General features: G+C 45.0%; 1 protein-coding gene across 2 annotated transcripts in view; it reads left to right on the top strand.

Moving 5' to 3' along the window:
* MBTPS1 (membrane bound transcription factor peptidase, site 1) overlaps window positions 1-22,401 on the top strand; it is a 61,592-nt gene that overhangs the window by 37,105 nt on the left and 2,086 nt on the right. For both annotated transcript variants that reach the window (XM_017543597.2, XM_017543600.1), the window contains exons 12-22: window positions 2,896-3,040; window positions 6,547-6,735; window positions 7,566-7,738; window positions 9,496-9,611; window positions 10,162-10,318; window positions 11,349-11,473; window positions 12,191-12,268; window positions 14,902-15,042; window positions 17,483-17,614; window positions 18,836-18,962; window positions 22,088-22,218. In XM_017543597.2, the coding sequence (XP_017399086.1) occupies window positions 2,896-3,040; window positions 6,547-6,735; window positions 7,566-7,738; window positions 9,496-9,611; window positions 10,162-10,318; window positions 11,349-11,473; window positions 12,191-12,268; window positions 14,902-15,042; window positions 17,483-17,614; window positions 18,836-18,962; window positions 22,088-22,218 (1,514 nt within the window). The remainder of the gene's footprint in view (window positions 1-2,895; window positions 3,041-6,546; window positions 6,736-7,565; window positions 7,739-9,495; window positions 9,612-10,161; window positions 10,319-11,348; window positions 11,474-12,190; window positions 12,269-14,901; window positions 15,043-17,482; window positions 17,615-18,835; window positions 18,963-22,087; window positions 22,219-22,401) is intronic.

Genomic DNA, 22,401 nt, shown 5'->3' with positions numbered 1-22,401 from the left:
GCAACCTCCGCCTCCCGGGTTCAGGCAATTCTCCTGCCCCAGCCTCCTGAGTAGCTGGGATTACAGGCACGCGCCACCATGCCCAGCTAATTTTTTGTATTTTTAGTAGAGACGGGGTTTCGCCTTGTTGACCAGGATGGTCTCGATCTCTTGACCTCGTGATCCACCCGCCTCGGCCTCCCACAGTGCTGGGATTACAGGCTTGAGCCACCGCGCCCGGCTGTGTATTAGGTTTATCCCTGAGCTTTCCATTCTGTTCCAGTGGTCTATCTGTGCATGTACTGTTACTATATTGTTTTGATCATAAAGACTTTATAGCATGTTTTAATATCTGGTAGTGCTAGTTCCCCTTATAATTTTTTTCCAGTGTTTTCTTGGGTATTCTTTTTTTTTTGAGGAGGAGGCAGAGTCTTGCTGTATGGCTCAGGCTGGAGTGCAGTTGCATGATCTCCACTCACTGTAACCTCTGCCCTCTGGGTTCAGGTGATTCGCCAGTCTCAGCCTCCAAGTAAGTGGACTGCAGGTACACACTCCCATACCTAGCTAATTTTTCTCTTTTTTAGTAGAGACAGGGTTTTGCCATGTTACCCAGGCTGGTTTCAAACTCCTGGGCTCAAGCCATCCTCCCGCCTCGGCCTCCCAAAGTGCTGGAATTACAAGTGGGAGCCACTGCGCCCAGCCCTTCTTGGCTGTTCTTGCATGTTTGTTTTCTTCCTGTGAATTTTCTTATCAACTTACTTAATTCTATGAAAGACGCTTGTCGGAATTTTTGTTGAAATTCTATCAAATGTGAAATGAACTTAGAAGTGATATTTTTATAATGCTGCTATTTTGTCTGAGAGCAAAGGATGCATTTCCATTTGTTCAAGTCTTATGTGTCTTCCAGCAGGTTTTACAGTTGTCTTCATGTAGGTTTTACACATTTCTTGGTAAGTTTAAGTATTTAATCTTTTTGTTGCTATTGTAGATGAGGTTTTCTCTTATATCCTCTGGTTTTGTTTCTGTATGTTAATTTTATATCCTGCTACCTAACTGAATTATTGTTTTAGTTTTATTATTGCTTCTCTAGGGTTTTCCAAGTATACTAATCTTATTAGATGAAAATAAAGATAGCTTTACGTCTTCTTTACCAACTCGTAAGGCTTTGTTGATTAGTTTTATCTAGTTGCATGGGCTGGTATCTCTACACAGTGTTGAACAGCAGTAGCGATAGTGACTATCCTTGTGTCATTCCTAATCTTAGTGGAAATGCCTCTTGTGTTTCTCTGTTAAGTAAGATGCTGGATTTATCACTAAGGTGTATGTGTGTGCATATATATATATATATATATATTTTTTTTTTTTTTTTTTTAATTGTGGTGGTAGATTTTCTGTCTAGTGCTGTTTTTTTGACTGTTTTCATCAGGACTGTGCATTTACTTTTGTAGGCTTTTTCAGCATCTAGAAAGGTAATCATATGAATACTTTAGATCTGTTAATATATATGGTTCATGATATTAATGAGCTTCCCAATATTGAACCAATCTTACATTTCTGAAATAAATCCCACTGGTTTTGGTGTGTTGTTTTCTTAATATGATGTTGAATTCTCTTCGCTAATAATGATTTCTTAGTTGATTCATGTTGAGTTAGTAGTTGAATTAAACTGTTTACAGAGCACAGTTGCCTGCAAAGTTTACAAACACATTTCAGGTAGAACAGGTACCTTTGCTGATTCATACCATTGTTATCACATGATCAACCCATTCAGGATTTTTAAAACTAGGTTGTACTTATTTCCTTTTCTTTTTCTTCTTTTTGTGAACTTTAGACTTGTGAAGGTGGTATCTATTTAGATGACTGGCTGTGATAAGTGTTGATTATAACTGTCTGTGAAAGTCACAGTATCCCTAAAGATATTCCACTTGGTTTCTTATATAGCAATTCAGTTGGCCCAGCTATATGCATCTTTGTTATTACAAACTAATAAAACATACTCCTTCTACCATAGTTGCTATTTGAGAAAGGCTGGCATCTCCTGTAATGAGGTGAAGCAGTTGGGCAGAGCTGCATGCCCACTGCATGTGGGTGCAGCTTGAGAAGCAGGATCCTCGTATGCCTGGTGCTCTCAGGGAGGCCATCTTGGGTCATGTCTTGTCTGAAACGCTTGTCTCTTGCCTGTGTTTTCTCCTGTTGGAGCATAGCTGACACCGCTGCTCCACTAGGAGTGATGTGAACCCAACACAAACTCAGTTCAGATAAGGGGAAACCATGAAACCAGTAGAATTGCAGGAGCACTTGTGTCAGCACCGTGACACAAATTATTTTGTCAGCGTCCCCAGCAAATCTCCCAGGCCTGGTGCTTTAGGACTCATGGGACTCAGTCTGTGGTCATATTCACAGCTAAGATACGTCATAGTGGCACAGCAAGGATGCATAGCAGCTCTGTAAGGGAAAAAGATGCCTCACACAGAGGGAGCCTGGAGAAATCCAGGCATAGCTTCCTAAGCTCTTCCCTCCCTTCTGCCAGGCAGGGTCTCACAGAGCTGACCCCTTTTCAAGCAGCAGACTGCATTGAGACGTGTACATGTGTGTGCCCAAGGAAGCCCTGTAGAGACTCTAGGGCTGGTCACGTACTCATTCTTTACCAGTCACAACTCCCAGAGCGCCAGACTTGCAAAAGCAGAGAGGTGTTCCCCACACATCACAGTATTTGTACAGACAGCAGGCTGGCAAAGAGGCCTTACCTGTGCACGAGCATTCCAGAGCCTAGTTCCCAGATGCCAGCCTAGGGCAGCCCTGTAAGCAAGCCCTTCTGAAGCTTGGTCTGCTTTGTGAACTCTTTCTTGTACAGGTGTGTTGCTTTATTGTAGTTTTCTCATATGGTCTACTCTAACACTGTATTCTTTATTTCAGTTTGAGCCCCAGCTACATAGATCTGACTGAGTGTCCCTACATGTGGCCCTACTGCTCCCAGCCCATCTACTATGGAGGAATGCCGACAATTGTTAATGTCACCATCCTCAACGGCATGGGAGTCACAGGAAGAATTGTAGATAAGGTGAAACTTCTCTCTGACTTGGTCTCTGATTGATGGTGAACTTAGACACGGCCCAGACCTTTAGGCCGTAGTTACTTATGCTGAAGTTAAAAAAGGAAAGGTTCTAGGCTGAGGAGGGAAGGTCACTTGAGCCCAGGATGTCAAGACCAGCCTGAGCAACAAAGTGAGACCTGTCTCTACAAATAATAAAGCAATTAGCCGGGGATGGTGGTGCACACCTGTGGTCCCAGATACACAGGAGGCTGAGGTGTGAGGATCACTTGATTCTAGCAGGTGGAGGCTGCAGTGAGCCAGCATCGTGCCATTGCTCTCCAGCCTGGGTGACAGAGCAAGACCCTGTCTGGAAAAAAAACAAAACAAAACAGAAATAGCCCTGTCTAGGGTACCAGGGCTATTGGATGTAGTGGTTTGTTATATCCTAAGTCTGTTACAGAATAAGTCAAGATCAAATTAATGAAACCAGTTTTACTTTTTACATCTTGAATTTGGTTCCTGAGTCAACTAATTATATTTGATTCTTTACAATTTCATTTCATTTCTGTTCTTCATCTGTACACTTTTGCCCCTATAATTCAAGGCCCAGTTGTAATATTTCATTATTATTATTATTATTATTATTATTGTTATTTTTGAAGACAGAGTTTCACTCTTGTTGCCCAGGCTGGAGTGCAATGCCGCGATCTTTCGGCTCACTGAAACCTCTTACTCTGGGTTCAAGTGATTCTCCTGCCTCGGCCTCCCAGGTAACGGGGATTACAGGTGCCTGCCACCACGCCCAGCTAATTTTTTGTATTTTTAGTAGAGATGGGGTTTCACCATGTTGGCCAGACTGGTCTCGAACTCCTGGCATTACAGATGTGAGCCACCATGCCAGCCAGTATTTTATTCTTTGATGAGTATAAATAGGCCTTTGTGTTTGGAAGATGCGGTCTGTTTTTTAAATACTGTTTTGTACATTTTTGAAAATCGTACTGTGTAGATATCATAATAATGAAAAATAGAAAAGAATAGAAAACTGACTTCCAGCCTCAGCATACTAACTTGGCTGCTTTTTTAAAAATATTCTTTTCCACTTGATCTGCAATACTTATTTTTTGTTATTGTGCAGTTGGCAAAAATTTACAATTTTTTTGGTAGTTTTCATTATATCGTAAACATTGAAAAATTCAGTTATATGCATGGCACCAGTATACTTCTTAATGGTTGTTTATATTTAGAAATAATAAATCATAATTTGTTTACTATTTTTCTTTGAACTATTAGGTAGTTTTCAACTATAAATATTTCACTGAATATTTCTGCATATATGGTTTTCTTTTCTTTTGAACTATTTCCTTAACATAAACTCCCTGGATTCGCTCCCTGACTCAGAAGGTGTGAGCATTCAAGGATTACTCTTGGCACGTCCTACCAAATTCTGTCCAGTAGAGTATGTCAGCTTAGACTGCTGCTGGTGGGGTTCAGGGGGAAGGTGTCTCCACTAGACCTTCACTGGGTGATTTGCCTTTTGAAATTTTTTTATTCTGTTATTGTTTTTAAAACTTGAGATAAAGGCTGGGCGCGGTGGCTCAAGCCTGTAATCCCAGCACTTTGGGAGGCCGAGGCGGGTGGATCACGAGGTCAAGAGATCGAGACCATCCTGGTCAACATGGTGAAACCCCGTCTCTACTACAAATACAAAAATTCAGCTGGGCATGGTGGCGTGTGCCTGTAATCCCAGCTACTCAGGAGGCTGAGGCAGGAGAATTGCCTGAACCCAGGAGGCGGAGGTTGCGGTGAGCCGAGATCGCGCCATTGCACTCCAGCCTGGGTAACAAGAGCGAAACTCCGTCTCAAAAAAAAAAAAAAAAAAAACTTGAGATAAAATTTACGTGCCATGAAATTCACCCTTTTAGGTTGTACAGTTTGATGGGTTTTACTATATTCACAAGATTGTGCCAACATCTCCTTCAGGAATATTCGCTGAAAGAAACCTTCTACTCATTATCAGTCACTCCGTGTTCCTCCTCCAGCCCTGGGCAGCCAGTCTGCTTTCTGTCTCTGTGGGTTTGCCTGTTGAACTTTTCCCTTCAATGGAATCATGTCGCTTCTGTGCTTTTGTGCCTGGCTTCCTTCCCTCAGCTTCGGGTTTTCAGTGTTTGTCCACGTCGTAGCGCTGTCAGTGACGCACTGCTTCCCATGGCAGAGTAGCGCTCCACTGGGCGGGGAGCCCACATGGCGTTGACCCGTTCCTCTGTTGCTGGGCATCTGGCTGTTCTAGGTGGCCCATCTTTCAGCTTTAAACTTCGAGGGGAAAATGGGTGCCTTGTGGAATGTGCACTTCAGTTATTTCTGGTGTGGATATCTTTGGTTGTGTTTCCTAATTGTATTTCCTCTTGTATGAGTTATATTTTCATTGCATTGGCCCATTTTTCTCCTGGAATTGGGATTTTCTCTATCATTCCTAACAAGATCATCATGTCATAAAGAAATTAACCGTTGCTGTCTTTTAAGCAAAATGTTTCTCCAGCTGATTTTCTTTTCCCTTTAATATTACTTATTATGGTTTTTTCTTTTTCGTTCTATAAAGTTTTACATTTCAGGTAGTTGAATTTTTATCTTTTATTGTTTTAACAGATGAGAAACTTATCCTTCCAGAGATATAATAAAATTTCAATTTTATTTTTCTACTAATTGTTACGTATATGATTGTTAGATATTGTTTCATCCATATTAATTTGATATGTGTTACAAGAGATGGGCAAAAGCTTTTTACTTGCAAACCAGTGGCCCCAAGAGCATTTATTCAGAATCCCTCTTCTTCCTATTTGGGACGCCATACAGATATTTTTCATTTTCATACTCTTTTCATAACACACTGGCTTACTTGAGGTATAAGTTCTGGCTGTGTGGAGTGTGAGGGAGATGAGTAATTTGGGTTCCTCTGAAATACTGGTTAGTTGCAAGCACTCACTGACGTCTCTTCCAGGTGGCCTCTGCTCACGCTTCCCTGTCTGCTTTCCTCCCACCTGGAGGGTAGAAGCGGTGGTCATCTCACAGCTGAGCCAGCCCTCCCTCCGGCCACCTGTTTCCAGCTTCAGAATGTGACTTGGGACAGCTGATGTCCCTGCCGTATTACTACTTTCAATTAATGGGATTTTTGTAAGCGTACAACTAATTCGGATATAACCTTAAATCTGAGAGTTTTCATCTATTTAAGTTCTCTCAGTCAGATAAAGTTCTTCATCAAAAAACCTTTGACAAAAGTTTCTCCTTTTTTATGATGGGAAAAAAAACATGTCTCCATAAAACTGGAGGCTGTCAGAAATAGCGGTTTCTAGACTTTTCTAGTGGTATGTTCCAGGTAGTCCATAAGCCACTTTGGTTGTAGTTACTTAGTATCTGTATAAATTTCATTTTTTCCTAGTAATGAAATATTTCTCAGAAACCAGTTTTGGTAAGAATTGAGTTTTTCTGGTTTGCGCGTGTTTTCACTTCAGCCTTTGCGTGATTTCTTTTTCCTGCAGCCTGACTGGCAGCCCTATTTGCCACAGAATGGAGACAACATTGAAGTTGCCTTCTCTTACTCCTCAGTGTTATGGCCTTGGTCGGGCTACCTGGCCATCTCCATTTCTGTGACCAAGAAAGCGGCTTCCTGGGAAGGCATTGCTCAAGGCCACGTTATGATCACTGTGGCTTCCCCAGCAGAGACGGAGGTAAGGACATGGCAGGGTAGTGGCTTGTTTTCTTAGCTGTTTGACATCACCTTTTGGGGAGGGACAGAAAATGCCTGGGGTCTACATTGGAAGTACAATTGACAGGCAGGCTTAGCCTTGATGGCCACAGTTGATGGTTCCAGGGCCTCTGGAGCAGCTGGAGTTTGAAGAACTAGCTCAGTCACTGAGTGCTAGTGCTTGCCATTCTGTGGCCACACAGCAGCACAGAAGACTGTTTTGTACTAGATTTCAAGCTCAAAAGGAATGTGCCAAAAATACATATTCTCTAAAAGGAAATGTGGGGTCAATCCTTTGAAGCTCTACTAGTTTTTATTAATAGAATATGCCTTAAAAAAATTTTTTTTTTGAAATGGAGTCTTGTTCTGTGACCAGGCTGGCGTGCAGTGGTGTGATCTCAGCTCACTGCAACCTCTGCCTCCCAGGTTCAAGCAATTCTCCTGCCTCAGCGTTCTAAGTAGCTGGGACTACAGGCTTGCACCACCACACCTAGCTAATTTTTGTATTTTTAGTAGAGATGGGGTTTCACCATGTTGGCCAGGATGGTCTGGAATTCCTAACTTCATGATCCTCGCCTGCCTCGGCCTCCCAAAGTGCTGGGATTACAAGTGTGAGCCACCGCACCTGGCATATTTTAAGTCTTAAACTCTTTAAGTGTTTCAGTGGACTTAGTTGTGATACATGAGTTTTACCAGACATTTGTTATTGGAAATTGTGTTCAGATTATTTAGGTTAAATTGATAAATAGAAATGATGTTTTTAAACCTGAAAGTTTTTTCTGGGCAATGAGGGCTTTTTTTTTTTTTTTTAAGTCAAAAAATGGCGCAGAACAGACTTCAACAGTAAAGCTCCCCATTAAGGTGAAGATAATTCCTACTCCCCCACGAAGCAAGAGAGTTCTCTGGGATCAGTACCACAACCTCCGCTATCCACCTGGCTATTTCCCTAGGGATAATTTAAGGATGAAGAATGACCCTTTAGACTGGTAAGCACCCCACAGATGCGCTTCACCTCCCCAGCCTCCTACTACAGAGGCACCTCTGTTCCTGCAACTTTTTTTTTTTTTCTTAAGATGGAGTCTCCCACTGTTGCTCAGGCTGTAAGTGCAGTGGCGTGATCTTGGCTCACTGCGATCTCCACTTCCTGGGTTCAAGCAATTCTCCTGCCTCAGCCTCCCAAGTAGCTGGAACTACAGGCGTGCGCCACCACACCCAGCTAATTTGTTGTATTTTTAGTAGGAACGGGGTTTCACCATGTTGGCCAGGATGGTCTCCTTCTCCTGACCTTGTGATCTGTCCACCTTGGCCTCCCAAGGTGCCGGGATGACAGGCATGAGCCACTGTGCCCAGCCCCTGCAAGTTTTAAGAAGGAGTTGTTGCTCAGCTTCTTGTGGAGCCTGGACTCTCGTGACACCGAGACATTCTGGGCCTTTGCCATGCACTACGGCAACCTGACTTTTCTTTTGAAACTTTCACAAGTATGATTGTGCAGTAAAAAGCTTGCAGTTGTCTTGAACTGCTCTCTTTTCCTTCCCTCTCCCATTGAGCCAGTCAGCAAAGCTGTCAGTCTTACCTTCAGACTACATGCTGGATCCTTTCATCCCCGGCCGTCTCTCTGCCACCCCAATCCAGGCCGTCATCATCTCCTGCCTGGACGGCATCAGTAGCTCCTGAGTGCAACTGCTGTTGCCGTTGCAGCCCTGATTCCACTCCTCTTGTAGCATCCTTGGTAATCTTGTTAAAATGCCAGTTCTAACATGTTTCACCTCAAGCTCTCCAGTGGCTGACTGCCTAATCAGACTTCCTCACCTGGCCAAGCCCCCAGGTGTGACCCCTGCCACCCTTCAGGATCTAGCACGGCTTCCCCCTTCCCTGCAAGTCCCCAAGACCCCTCTCCCTGTGCCTGTTCCCTGCAGGGGAGCTGGGCTGACCTTCTCATGGCCCGTAAGTCAGGCTCATTGCTGTGTTAATGATTGGACTCATTTGAACTGCATGCTTAAAGTAGGGGAAGGGGAAGCATTGAAAGATGTGACCAGGATAGTTAGAGTCAGACTTGGTTTTAAAAGAAGATGTCTCTGGCAGCCAGACTGGAGGGTCTCAGACCAGAGGTGGGTAGACAGGAAGTGCTGGGAAGTTCATAGACCCAGGGGAGACCATGGGCCTGCAGAAGAGTACCTGGAGTCTGTGCTGCCGAGGAGGAGGGTGCTGGGAGGCTGGGAGGTGAGAATGGGGTGATCCCAGAGGGTGTATACAGTGTCCCTTAGAAAAGTGAGCACATTTGGGAGGGACAGGGATGGAAAGCTGACCAGTCGCAGTGACATCAGTGAGCCGTGCCGCTGTCTCAGCACCGGGCCCTGCGTGGCTTCTTCCAGCATTCCTGCACTCCCGACGCCGTCTGCTCAGCTCTTTGGTCAGGCACAGATGGCTGCCAGCAGTATACACCAATGCCACTGCTAAAGTGCTGGTCCAGTACACGTTAAACATGTCTTTGGCCATTTCGTCTGGTCATTTTAGCTCTTTCATGTAAATGTCAGGCCCATGATTTCTTCTTATCAGCCGTTTCCACGTACCCAGGTCAGAGCATGCAGGTCTGCTGTAGCCGATGCCTATGGCAGTGGGCCAACCTTATAGGCCTTCTCTGTGGGCTGTGGCATGGTGCTCCTGCATAGGCAGCCCTGTGGCTGGATATGCCTTTACTGCCAGTAGAGAGATCATTTTAATGCCTTGGCTTATTGTTTTGCAGGAATGGTGATCACATCCACACCAATTTCAGGGATATGTACCAGCATCTTAGAAGCATGGGCTACTTTGTGGAGGTCCTTGGGGCCCCCTTCACATGTTTTGATGCCAGTCAGTATGGTAAGTGGCGATGCTGTGCTAGCCAGATGGCCTTTCAGCGCAGCTTGGATGTTTGTTAAATGTTTGAGAAGTGAATCCCAGTTTTCAGTGATAGGTACCAAGGGAGAAGCGCCCTGAGCCCCACAGCTGGGTGAGCCTCGGGCGAGCCTCTGAAACAGGCGTACTTTCCCATTGGGTGGTGACGGGTGTGACGTTCAGCTGAAATACAAGACTATCTGACTGACTGGAAATTGGGACATTGGTATTCTTTTTTTTTTTTTTTTTCTTTAAGTTAAAAGGAGCTCTGGCATATATTTTACTCCTTTTCACGTGAGTGAAAAATCTTTATCCTGAGCACCAGAAATGAAATCACATCTCAGTTAATCCCTGTGTATTGCTGGACCCTGGTCCTCTACTTTTTAGCCCCTTTCGAAGTGGTATAGGGAGGCACAAACCAGTCTCTTAGGTGTCAGTAACCTGAGACATGGACCCGATGACACTGCGTTTCTGCAGCGGTGGTGTCCTGCCATTCGGAGGTGACAGTTCCCAGCCTTGGTTCTTTGTTCATCAGGCACTTTGCTGATGGTGGACAGTGAGGAGGAGTACTTCCCAGAAGAGATCACCAAGCTCCGGAGGGACATGGACAATGGACTCTCGCTCATCGTCTTCAGTGACTGGTACAACACTTCCGTTATGAGAAAAGTCAAGTTTTATGATGAAAACACAAGGTACTGGTGTGCATTGGGATTTGGATCAGAAATGGGACTTTTGGGGCATTAAATTCTACCCAGCAAATACTTAAGTGATGAGTTGACCCGTTGGTGGTCTTTCCAGTTAGCAGAGACACATTCAGAGAGCTTGATTAGAAAGAAGCTCCTTCAACTGAGTGCCTGTCCTCACGCCTGTAATCCCAGCACTTTGGGAGGCTGAGTTGGGCAGATCACTTGAACCTGGGAGACTGAGGCTGCAGTGAGCTGAGATCGAGCCACTGCATTCCAGCCTTGGTGCCAGAGAGACCTTATCTCAAAAAGAAAAAATAAAGTGCACAAAAAAGAAAATAGCCCTTTGTACAGTAGAGATGTTTTTGAAAATTGCTCAGAAAGTAAGATGTTTATTGATGCTGAGTACTATTAATAATACAGAGGGTTCATGGTCTTTCCTCGTTAATCTTAGATACTTCAGCTTTAAATTTGTTTAGTTCTTTCCTGTCCTCTCTCTCTATTAGTGAGTGTATATAAATGTAAATGCACCAAAGGAACTGTTACTTAAATTATTATATATTTACAATAATTATTGTAAATAAATGTATATCTTGTATACCATAAATACATAATAATTAATTTACTTATAGTAATTCATTTACTCAAGGGGAATAATGTCCTCCCCTTGTTTGCGATCAAGGATTCCCAGTGTATTATAAATGTATCACCTTTATGTTTTGAATCTGTGACCGAACTTTTCTATGTTTCTTTCTCATCTCATTTCCTTCACTGATCCTTGCTGGGTCTAGGCTAAGCAGTTATCTATGGTGCGTTTCAGTGAAGTACTGATTTTCATTTCATAAAATAAATTTTGCTTTAATTAATTCTGCACATCACCCGAAGCATTTACATTTGCCATTTTACTCAGGCAGTTGGTTCCAGTTGAAACCTTAGTGTGGATGGACTGGATTGTGGCGGGAGAAACTGAGTTTTCACAGAGACTGACTGTGTATGGAGTGTCTTATTTGCTGCTCCCGTGTACCCGTCACTTTCACAGGCAGTGGTGGATGCCGGACACCGGAGGAGCTAACATCCCGGCTCTGAATGAGCTGCTGTCTGTGTGGAACATGGGGTTCAGTGATGGCCTGTATGAAGGGGAGTTCACTCTGGCAAACCATGACAGTAAGGTTCTGCGTGTTTTCCCAGGCCGTGGTATTAGGTGTGCAAGCAGAAGTGGCACCCTCCTGAAACCTAGGTTTCTTGAAAAAGAGAATGATGACTCCTCAGCTGGAGTCAGTGGAAAGAACTCGCCAGTAGTTTCAAAAGTACATCTATGAGGCTTTTGTGTTGTCCAGATTTTTTTAAATGAAAATATTTTATGTAGGCATTCCTAATTTTAGTGCTACCTGTAAGAGTCTTTATGTAACAGGCCCAAATAGGAGCTGCGTCATAGCTTCCATTTATTTACAAAATGTGCTTCAAGAAGTAACTGTGTTTCTCGTGTAGGAAGTTGGCGCAGGTAAGTTTTTGGTAGCTGGTTTTGAGAAGAACATCTTGAGCATTATTACTTCTCATTCTGCAGGTCTGGGCAGCTTGTTTTGAGCCATGACTGCTCTGAATTATAACATCTATTCAGAAATCTAATGTTAATAGCACTTTTTATGTGAATTGCCAAATCTCTACAGAAACCTGAGGTTAGCAGTGTTTTTTACTTGAATTTTGAGGGATTACTTGTACTTCATGTGTGACAAGGCAATAGCAGCCCCTCCCTCAAGATTAAAGACCATTTTTAAAAAATGCATAGTGTCTGAAGAATTTATTTTGAGCAAACGAGTAGCTGTGACTTGTTAAAGCGTCCAGTGTTCCTGCGTTCCTGTGACTTTGAACGTTCTTTTCTAGTGTATTATGCGTCAGGGTGCAGCATCGCGAAGTTTCCAGAAGATGGCATCGTGATAACACAAACTTTCAAGGACCAAGGTAAAGGATGCCATTAGTGGGACTTTTGCTTCTTTCTTTCTTTCTTTCTCTCTCTCTCTCCCTTTTCCCCTCCTCTCTCTCTCTCTGTATCTCTTTAATAAAAGCTTTATTGCATGTAATTTGCATGCCATAATATTTGCCCTTTTAAAGTGTACAATTCAGTGGTTTTTAGTATATTTACAAAATTGTGCAACCATCACCACTGTCTACTTCCAGAACAGTTTTATCACCCCAATAAGAAATCCCATGTGCATTAGACGTTTTGGTTTCTTTTAAAATTTGTTGCAATATTATTTGAATGGTACCCACCATAGGCAGGACTTCTCGGTAGAGGCTCTGAGGGATACTAAGGTAAGACAGCCTCTTGCTGATCATTTGAATACGTGTGTGTGTATGCGTGTGTGTGTGTGTGTGTGTGTGTGTGTGTGTGTGTGGTTTTGTGTGCAGCAACTGCTGCAAAAGAAATTGAATTCCTTCAGGAGAGGGGCAAAATTATTTATTTTATATTTTTTTAAAAAACTGCCTTCAAGGTTACTTGATTAATTTTTTGTTACCCTCTAAATTGTTTTGCTTCTATGATTGCCAGATTATTAAGGTTTTAGAAAAATTTTGACCATGTTTTGGAGTTCTGAACCATTTAAAGATAAGAAACATTCATTATACAGCAGCCTCTCAGAGCTCTCTGAAGAGTGGTGTCTGCGTGCAGTTTTGCTTCAGCTGTATACAGGCATCACTCAGGAAGGCACCGTGTCAGCCCTCCTAGAACTGGTATTCGTGATACCACCATGTGCTTAGTGTACCATGGCCACCTGGTGAGCTGGAGAGCAGTGGGAGTGAGCTGCCTCCACCTTCCCAAAAGCCAGGTGAAGGAAGGTATGGGCAGGTGAGCAGAAATCACAGCACAGCCTTCCTGTGACCTCTCACCAAGAGCTGTCATTCTGAACCACCTGCGTCTGCTCTTACACAGGGTTGCTGAGAGCTTTAAGACTGTTAAGTGCCCCAAACAATAGGCTTATGAAAATGCACAAGATCCATTTTTTTCATGCAAGTTGATACTGTGTGTTTCAGAATGAGGCCCCCCTCCATTGTAAAGGTTGCCATTTTCTCTCTGTGGATGTTAAGAATAGTTATATTACTTGGAGATGATGAAAAGATAGGATTTATCAACTTACCTACTTGCAGCTGCAATATAGAATTTATTTTTATATTATCTGGAAGGGCTTTTTTCCTTTTATCAAAACAGGGTTGATGAGTAACTGGATCTGTGTTTCACAGGGTTCTATTGAAACTTTAGGCACATAATGATTGCCTTCACAGTCACAGGCATGGTTGGCCATGGGTTAGTGATTCTTTCTCAAAGCACTCCTCGTAGACAGTATCACTTCAGGTCCCAGCTATAAACAAGGGGTCAAAGCGGTGGTCTCATTGGCTTGTGCCTTCTGGGAAATCCTTGGTTTTGGTTGGGGGGTGGGGAGATGCAAAAGTAGATTGAAGGATGCATGCTTTATTTCCGTGTTCCACTACAGAGTAAAAATGAAATCCTTTTTAAGGGCCATTTTATTCCCATAAAGGCTTTAAGTTGAATAATCTTTTGGGTACAAAATAAGAATTTGAAAATAGAAATTTGGATTATGCCTGATCAGAAAAGACCCCAATGGCAGAAATAAAACTCCTATCAAATACCGCAAGGCAAATGGCGGTGAGTGTGTTCCGGTTTCTCCTGTCTGACTGCTTCCTTCCTCCAAAGAAAAGCGTATTTTTTTTTCTACTCAGCTCCTAGTGGGATTACTGTACAGAGAGCAGGGAATGTCACGTTTTTGTAGCTACAGACATTTCAGATGTTAGCAACACAGACAATACCAGATTGTGATGAAGACGTACATTGTGTTCTGGGGCTGAAGAATGCATTTCACTGGGGCAGACACTCTTAGATTATCTGGTGGTGCCACTGATGAGGCTGCCTATGGCATTTATTCATTTTTGACATCTTGATTAATTACACATTTTAAATTATGTCATCTGGGCAAAGATAGGAGTCTGTGCTGTTGGAACATATGTCTGTGAAACTAATGTAACTGGTCTTAAACCTAAATTGAAAATATGTGAACGTACTTTTAAAAATTAGTTACATTTGTCCTAGCTTTTCATAATAAAGCATAAAACCTGGGTATTAGTATATATGACTGTATTCATAGAGAAACCTGCATGTTCAACAAGAGCTGCTGGTTGCCCTTTGTGTAGGTGTCTGAAAACATAGGCTTTTCAGGATAAGAGGGGACAAACTTCACGGTTGTTTTTTTTTTTTTTTTTTTTTTTTTTGAGATAGAGAGAGGTAGCACCTTTATAATGGTAAATATCACGTACTGCCATGGCAAGGGGAAATGAAAGTGGATATGGAAATACATGCAAAGTGAATTTTGCTAAAACAAATTAATGGTACTTAAGACATTTCCATTCTAGAAGCCTTATTCTTAAGGCTTTTCTATTCTAAACATTTGCAGTGTTTTAATTGAAGATTGGATTTCGACAGTTTGGTTTATGTGTCACGTGGATTAAATGTCAAGTGGTAAGCAGGAAATAACTCATTGCTCAACAGAAACTCTCATGCTGTTGTTTTTGTTGTGTTGTTTCAGGATTGGAGGTTTTAAAGCAGGAAACAGCAGTTGTTGAAAACGTCCCTATTTTGGGACTTTATCAGATTCCAGCTGAGGGTGGAGGCCGGATTGTACTGTATGGGGACTCCAACTGCTTGGATGACAGTCACCGGCAGAAGGGTAGGAAAAACGCAAATGGCCTTAGTGACTTCGGCACATAGATCTTTTCTTACCTTTGTCTCTGGAAAGGTGTCTGTGAGATGCTGGCAGGTCAGCTAACATCTTTTCACTTGAGCCAGGCTCAGCTGGAGAAGTTGCAGTCACTTTGATTGCTTAGAATAGTTTGATAGGTGTCTGAGTCCGCACACATTTAATAAGCAAAACAAAGCTACTTTTATGGGTCATGATGCTGCTTCTCCATCTTCACCTTTCTGAGGCCAGTGGAGGTTGGAACCCCTGCATTCTGGTGGAGAGCCCCTTCCCTGACTTCCTTGGGGCCTGCCAGTCCCAGACTTCCCCCAGCCCCGTGCTGCCTGTACTTTGTGGGCACTGCCACATGGGGGCGCCCTTCTTCAGTCTGACCCACTCTTTTCCTGGAAGGCTGGCTCTTGGCTGTCCTCCCAGACCTGGAGTTCGGGCTTTTCTGAGCCTTTATCAGTGAGGAGGAGTGTTTATTATATTGAGGTGTGAAAGGGAGGCAAACAGGAACACCAGTCCTCTTCCCTCCGCCTCTTTTTCAGTCTTGATGCATCCTTCAGATTTTGGGGCTTAAGGTTGGGCATAGACTATTCTCATTTTTTTAAAGAGGAAAAGGAATGGTAAAGCGCTTCACACTTTTACCTGGTAAGGTAACACCAGAACTGAAACCAGTGTTCTAACGCACCGCGACCGCTGGGGTACTCGGGCAGAGGGCAGGTGGTGAGTTACAAGAACAAGGCCCCGAGAGGTGTGTTTGCTCCCCTCCGTTTCAGGCTGAAGTTGACTGCCTTCCTGGCATTTATGTAAATCCCTAGACTATGATGGATCTTTTTAAAAATCAAAAGTGGTCCGGGCACAGTGGCTCACACCTGTAATCCCAGCAGTTTGGGAGGCTGAGGCCCGTGGAGATCGAGACCAGCCTGGCCAACAGAGTGAAACCCCATCTCTACTAAAAACACAAAAATTAGCCGGGCATTGTGGCACATGCCTGTAATCCCAGCTACTCAGGAGGCTGAGGCAGGAGAGTTCCTTGAACCTGGGAGGCGGAGGTTGCAGTGAGCCGAGATTGTGCCATTGCACTCCAGCCTGGGCAACAGAGCAAGACTCTGTCTTAAAAAAAAATAAAATAAAAATCAGAAGTGAGGGTTAAAGTCACAGTTACAGGAGATTAATGTTTTATTTCCACAGAGATTTTAGGACCTGAGATCTCCTGGTAAGAGGCTTTATTAAATTTTAAATGCCTGAGAGGATGGTCTAGTCCTTAAATTTAAAATGGCAGCGTTTTGAATCTTTCAGGGGCGTTAAGCACTTGACCAGAAGTGTCCTTTAATGAGAGGAAAGTAGTTAATGGCGCTTTTCTTGCAGGGATCTTGTCTAGTCCAGCTTGATGTTAATGGGACTTGAAGGGCAGATGCAGGAGAAACAAGATGGGCAGAGGAACTCCAGGTTTAAATACAGGGTGGCGCCTTCGGTTTCAGAAAGGATCCTTTGTGAACGGGAGCTGTTGCTAGCCCAGTGCCTAGACCCCGAGGTGTCCCCGAAAACAAATTGCCCTTTCTCTGCTGTCAGTCTTCCAGTGGTTGGCACCCTGCTGACTCCACGCCCAGCTCAGGTGAATAGACGCTCTATGGGTGTTGGCCTTGACTCCACCCCCTGGGGTGTCAGTTCCTTCTCTCTGGGAGAGCCTCTGGGACGCTGCAGGAGCCACGGCCCCCATTCTCCTCTCCCTCTTGCCATTGAGCCCCTGCTCTCAGGCCCTTCTTTTCTCGTGGGTGTCACGTGGTCTCACTCTCTGCAGATAAGCTCCATTCTGTCCCTGTCCATGAGGAGCTGAGTGTGGCTCTTGGGCAGTTGGTGCAGCCTGGTGGGCAGTGGTGCTGACCCCCTGGACCCTGGGGCACTGGGAGTGGAGCCCTGCTCAGCTTGTGCCTATGTGTGCTGATCTGGCTGGGCTGGGCCATGGAGAATGTCTGTCTTACGAGAACAGGGGACTCTGGAACATGTTGGATTTACTTTGACCTAAATTTGTGACTTCTGAACTCCCATTTTCCCCTCTTTTGGGGACTAACTTTAAAATAATTTCCTGTAGAGATTTCTTTTTAAAAGGTAAATCATGGGCCACGTGTGGTGGCTCACATCTGTAATCCCAGCACTTTGGGAGGTTGAGGCAGGAAGATCACTTGATCCCAGGAGTTTGAGACCAGAGAGACCCATTTCTGCAAAAAATAAAAAATTAGCCAGGCATGGTGTCATGTGCCTGTAGTTTCAGCTACTCGGGAGGCTGAGGCAGGAGGATTGCTCGAGCCCAGGAGCTTAAATCTGCATTGAGCTGTGATTGCACCACTTCACTGGGTGAGAAGAGCGTGACTCTGTCTGGGAAAAAAAAAAAAGGAATTCCTAAACAGGTTTATTGACTTCGCAGACTGCTTTTGGCTTCTCGATGCCCTCCTCCAGTACACGTCGTATGGGGTGACACCTCCTAGCCTCAGTCATTCTGGGAACCGCCAGCGTCCTCCCAGTGGAGCAGGCTCAGTCACTCCAGAGAGGATGGAAGGTGAGTGGATGGGCAGGATGCTTTGGGCAGGGAATTGGATCCAGCTGAACATGATGCTACCTCAGCCAGTGGCTGTGCCTGCCAGCAAGTGCGGCCAGTTGGTGTGCACCGCTGAGCGGTTTGCATCATGGCTGCGGGTCGACCAGCACGCAGCAGCTCTCACTTGCCGAGAGGCTATCCTTAACGTCCTCGGAGGGACATTATTGAGGGCCCAGTGTGCAGCTGCTTTCCAGTCACACCCCTTACCCTCACGTCCCCTCGAGAGTATGTTTACTGTCCTGCTCTCACAGGCAAGGACACTGGCTCCTACAGGTCCTCAGGAGGAATCACCAGTGTTTTTGAGTACTCGCCAGGTCCCGGGCAGTAGTCTGGGATGCTTCCATGGATGGCCTGACTTTCCCTTCTCAGTAATCCTGTGAAAATAGATATTATTTCCGGTTTCCAGATGAAGAAATGAGAGCTGAGAGAAATTAAGTAACTGCCTGAGATCTCCCGGGCGGTACATGATGGTGGAGCCTCCAGCTGCTTGGCACTTATCGGGGTGGGTGTAAGTGCCTGTGAGTCCCTGGCGTGCTAGCCCTTGCAGTGCTGTCCATAGAAGGTTCATGTGAGCCACTGGCGTCATGGAACATTTTCCAGGAGCTGCGTTTAAAATGTAAAAAGAAACAGATGAAATTAATAATATACTGGAGCCCAATACATGAAGAATATTAGAATGTAAACACACGATACCTTATTTCATTTGCTCAGTAGCTGCATGTGGTTGGTAGCTGCAGTGTTCAATGATGCACATCTAAGAAATAGAAGGAATTTTGAAAATGCAGAGTGGTTTTTTTGGTCAAAGAATTAAGTATTTTAGAAGAGAAGTATTTTTTTCCACGAAACCGATCTGTAGCTTACTTAGATTCCGCAAGTGTGGCCTTGCGTGTATAGTTGGTGGTCAGCAAAGGTTGACCAGCCAGTGATGTGCATACATCTGTCCATCTTCAAGAGAACAGTTAAGATTTTCTCACCCCCTTCAGCAGTGGAAGGAAACACACATTGGGAGGAACCAGTCAGGTGTGGCTCCTGCAGTGCATGGAGGACAGCTAAATCAAGCACATGGGCTCTCTGCTGTGTTGTGAGAAAGCAGACAAACTCATCGTAAAGCCCTATTTTTTTCCTTTGCATTTTAATAATAGAGATGACTTTCTTTTTTGTTGATGTTGCTGCTAACCACAGGAAACCATCTTCATCGCTACTCCAAGGTCCTGGAGGCCCATTTGGGAGACCCAAAACCTCGGCCTCTGCCAGCCTGTCCACACTTGTCTTGGGCCAAGCCACAGCCTTTAAATGAGACGGCGCCCAGGTTAGTGTCTGCCTGTGGCCTTCCACTCGTTCCACAGGGCTTACGACTCACTGCCTTTTTTATAGGAGAGAATGGAATTTTACTGACATCATTACAGAATTGCCAGATCTTCAAGCTTGTCATTTGCTATAGTTATTTAGTGAACCCCCATATTGGCCTTTGGAAATAGGCTCTTTGGTGATATACTGCATAAAAAGTGCTTTAGATAATTAGCATTTGGTTACATTTGGTTAATTCCTTTTTAAAAAGCTATGATCCAACAGTGATTACATTTGAGCTGGAGCTCTGGGTCCTGTGGTCGGGGAGCTGAGAGCTGCCGGCTGCAGTGCGTTCCCTGTTTGAGACATTAATGATAAGATACCAATAGTTCCCTTCTTCTGTCATCCCTGGGAGCTGTGGTTTCCGCCCATCCAAGAAGAGCGTGCTTCTGTGTCATTACGTCCTGTACGTACTGTGACTATGGGCGAATGTGCCTGCCTCTGATGACAGGCTGTGACTTCTGCTGCTGTCGCTGTCCGGACTCCTTCTCGGGTCTGTCTACCTCAGCTTCTTCATTTGCTTCGTTCCCTTCCGTAGCCAGTGTTTGAGTTGACCCTGCTGTTTCCCTCTGCAGCCAGGGTGAGCCAGCTCGGCGTGGCTGGTCCCTGTTTTCTCCAGGCTCTGCCCTCTCTCTTTCTCTGTGACATCGCTGGCCTGAGCAGGACAATGCAAGAAGAAAGGGGAAACTTCACCCCTGAGTAAGGGGTGAAGCCAGGGACAGCTGTCAGAGCTGTGGCCCTGGCTGGGCAGGCACACCTCCCACCCCATCAAGTGGGAGTCTTGCCCTCTGAGCCCCCCAACCGTCCGGCACCCAGCCCCTCTCCCCAGCCCCCTCAGGCAGAAGGCTGCCCTGTAGACGGCTCCCTGCCTGCCTTCTTTTCCTCCAGTGATGGCATGGGGCCAGGGACAGAGGCCCCCCTCCATCCTGTAAGGTAAAGAGGAGAATCCCCGCGGGAAGGTGGCGAGGCCGCCTTCTGCCTTTACTGATCATCGTAAACCGAAAGTGCTAAACACACCACGCAGTGACCATATGTCTTCATTTACAATATGCTTAATAGAACACAGGAAAATGGTGGAATCAGCACATTGTTGTCTCAGCAGCAGCTTTCTTCCTGAACCTTTAATTACTGGGTACTTTTCCATTGCAGTTCACATCTCATCATTTTAAAATGTCTGATAAGTTTCCATTTTTGCATCCTTTTTATTTATAACCTTCTATTAGCCTAGCATTCAAACCAGACTTTATATTCCAGCCATGGTCAGCAATTCATACTCAGTGAACAGTGTTAGCTGAAGTTCCAGAAACCCAATTATTCTATGTTGTTTAGGACATGGAGAAGCAGATAACAATATCCTTTCCATCCTTTGCTATCTACCTGTTCCCATCAAATAATCCATCGCATACTGAACTGGCCCATCCAGGAAGCTGATAATGGACAGCTCCTGGAATTTGATTTTCACAATCACTCAGTAATTTCTTCTTCTCAGTCTGCTGCTGGGTTTTACATTTATCTTGCTTTTCACATCTTCTTGAAAATTATTATCAGTCCTCAGAGCTAGATTGACACATATTCTGAATCTCTAAAAGAGATTTGATACCAGGAGACAGCTCCAGATGCCTGTCAGCCCCGTGCTGAGGGCAGGGTTCCATCTGGGAAGTGGAAAGGCGCTTTGGGTTTCTTCGTTGGGCATCAGGTGTCCATACTTGGGGCAGCTGTGGAAGTGCCAGCGTCCTCCCTGAGAGGAACCCCTGCTCCAGTGGCCTCTCAGTCCTTCCATCAGTATGCTGTAAAGCTGTGTGTACTGTTACCATGACTGCTTCACTAGAAAGTGCCATCAGCAAAGCATTAGATTATAGAACAGGATGTCGTTGTTAGGATGGAAATACAGCCCATATATATTCACTACAAAGTCATAAAGCCTAAATGTCACTGATTCCATAACTTAACACTGTCAGTTTAATTTTCAGACTGATGAAAGCTAAAGTGTAACGTTAAATCCCGTAGCATCGGACAGGTTATAATGAGTGCTCACTGGCATTCGGGCAGTTGCCGAGCTGGGAGTGTCGACTGGAGTCTCTCTCTTTCCTGCCTAGGAAACCTCTGCTCGGGCCAGCCCTTGCCCGCCATCTTGGCGTTGACTTTCAGCCTAAATGCTGATAGGATTGGACATCTTTGCTTTCACTTGCCCAGAGTGAAAGAGACAGGCCAACAGTTTCCAAACGAATAAATGACAGAAAAATAGAGAATTTGTAATTTGCAAACTAACTTCGGTGAGAGGTATTCTTTCCTCTCACCTAAGCCAGAGTAGTGCTTTTCCATCGTGTTCTCCCTCTAGCCCTGGTGTCCTTCCAAGCTCTGTGCCACTGTTGCCAGTGTGTCACCCCCTCTGTGTTCTTTGGGTCTAAGTTGTATTGGCCTGAATGAGTTTTTCAGATCCCAAAGTTAATGATGATACCACACAGTGCAGAAAGCATGTATGTTCATTTGATCGTCCCCCCACCTGCAGGCGAGACAGATGGGGACCCCGTGTTATGTTGCTCAGACTCTCCCCGCTATTGGTTTCTTGTATGTTTCGTATTCTCCCTCTAGATGGCGGTTTCTTCAAAGACAAAGGTGCAGTCTGCTTCCCCGCCCCACTTTGCCCACTCCCTTATGTGCAGTGGTTGTGGAGTCACCATTGACTCCGACTGCTCCAGGCCTCAGGGAGGCGACCTCGATGGCACGCTCTGGCCCCAGGCCCATGTCCACTCAGCAGGCTGCAGCTCCTCCCGGCCACAGGCTCCTTCCAGGGCCTCAACTGGAGTGTCCTCCTGAGTTGCTTAGTCATGTTTCCAGCTTTATGCAAAATCAGGCTCATCCTGGTCATGCTAGAATCTCACGAACAGGAATTTGACTTTGATATTTTTCTCTTGGGACCTGGAAATGGCCACCGTAGTTGCTGCTCAGTGGCATGAAAGTGGATGTGGGTGCCAACAGCGTTTTACATCTCCCTGTGGATCACTTTCTCTTTCTTGGGTATTAGTTGAACTTCCTAGACTAGTGCAATGGCTTATTTTTATTTGGTTTTCATCTGTTTTCCTGAAGTAACCTTTGGAAACATCAGAAGTTACTCTCCATTGACCTGGACAAAGTGGTGTTACCCAACTTTCGATCGAATCGCCCTCAAGTGAGGCCCTTGTCCCCTGGAGAGAGTGGCGCCTGGGACATTCCTGGAGGTGAGTTCTCGGGTGCTTGGTTATTGTGCTCAGTCTCCTATAGTGTGTTCAAGGCAGTCTCCCTCCCTCCCCCCAGGAGGCGGGCCAGACTCTTCAGTCTCTGTCCTCCTGGGAGCCATGGTGGCCTTGGCTCTTGGCTGCTTTTGTGGCACAAACCAGCATGACCAAGGGCAGGCCTGAGAG

The sequence above is a fragment of the Cebus imitator genome, unplaced genomic scaffold (genome assembly GCF_001604975.1).
Source record: "Cebus imitator isolate Cc_AM_T3 unplaced genomic scaffold, Cebus_imitator-1.0 Scaffold159, whole genome shotgun sequence".
NCBI lineage: Eukaryota > Metazoa > Chordata > Mammalia > Primates > Cebidae > Cebus > Cebus imitator.
This window is presented reverse-complemented; position numbering and strand designations above follow the sequence as displayed.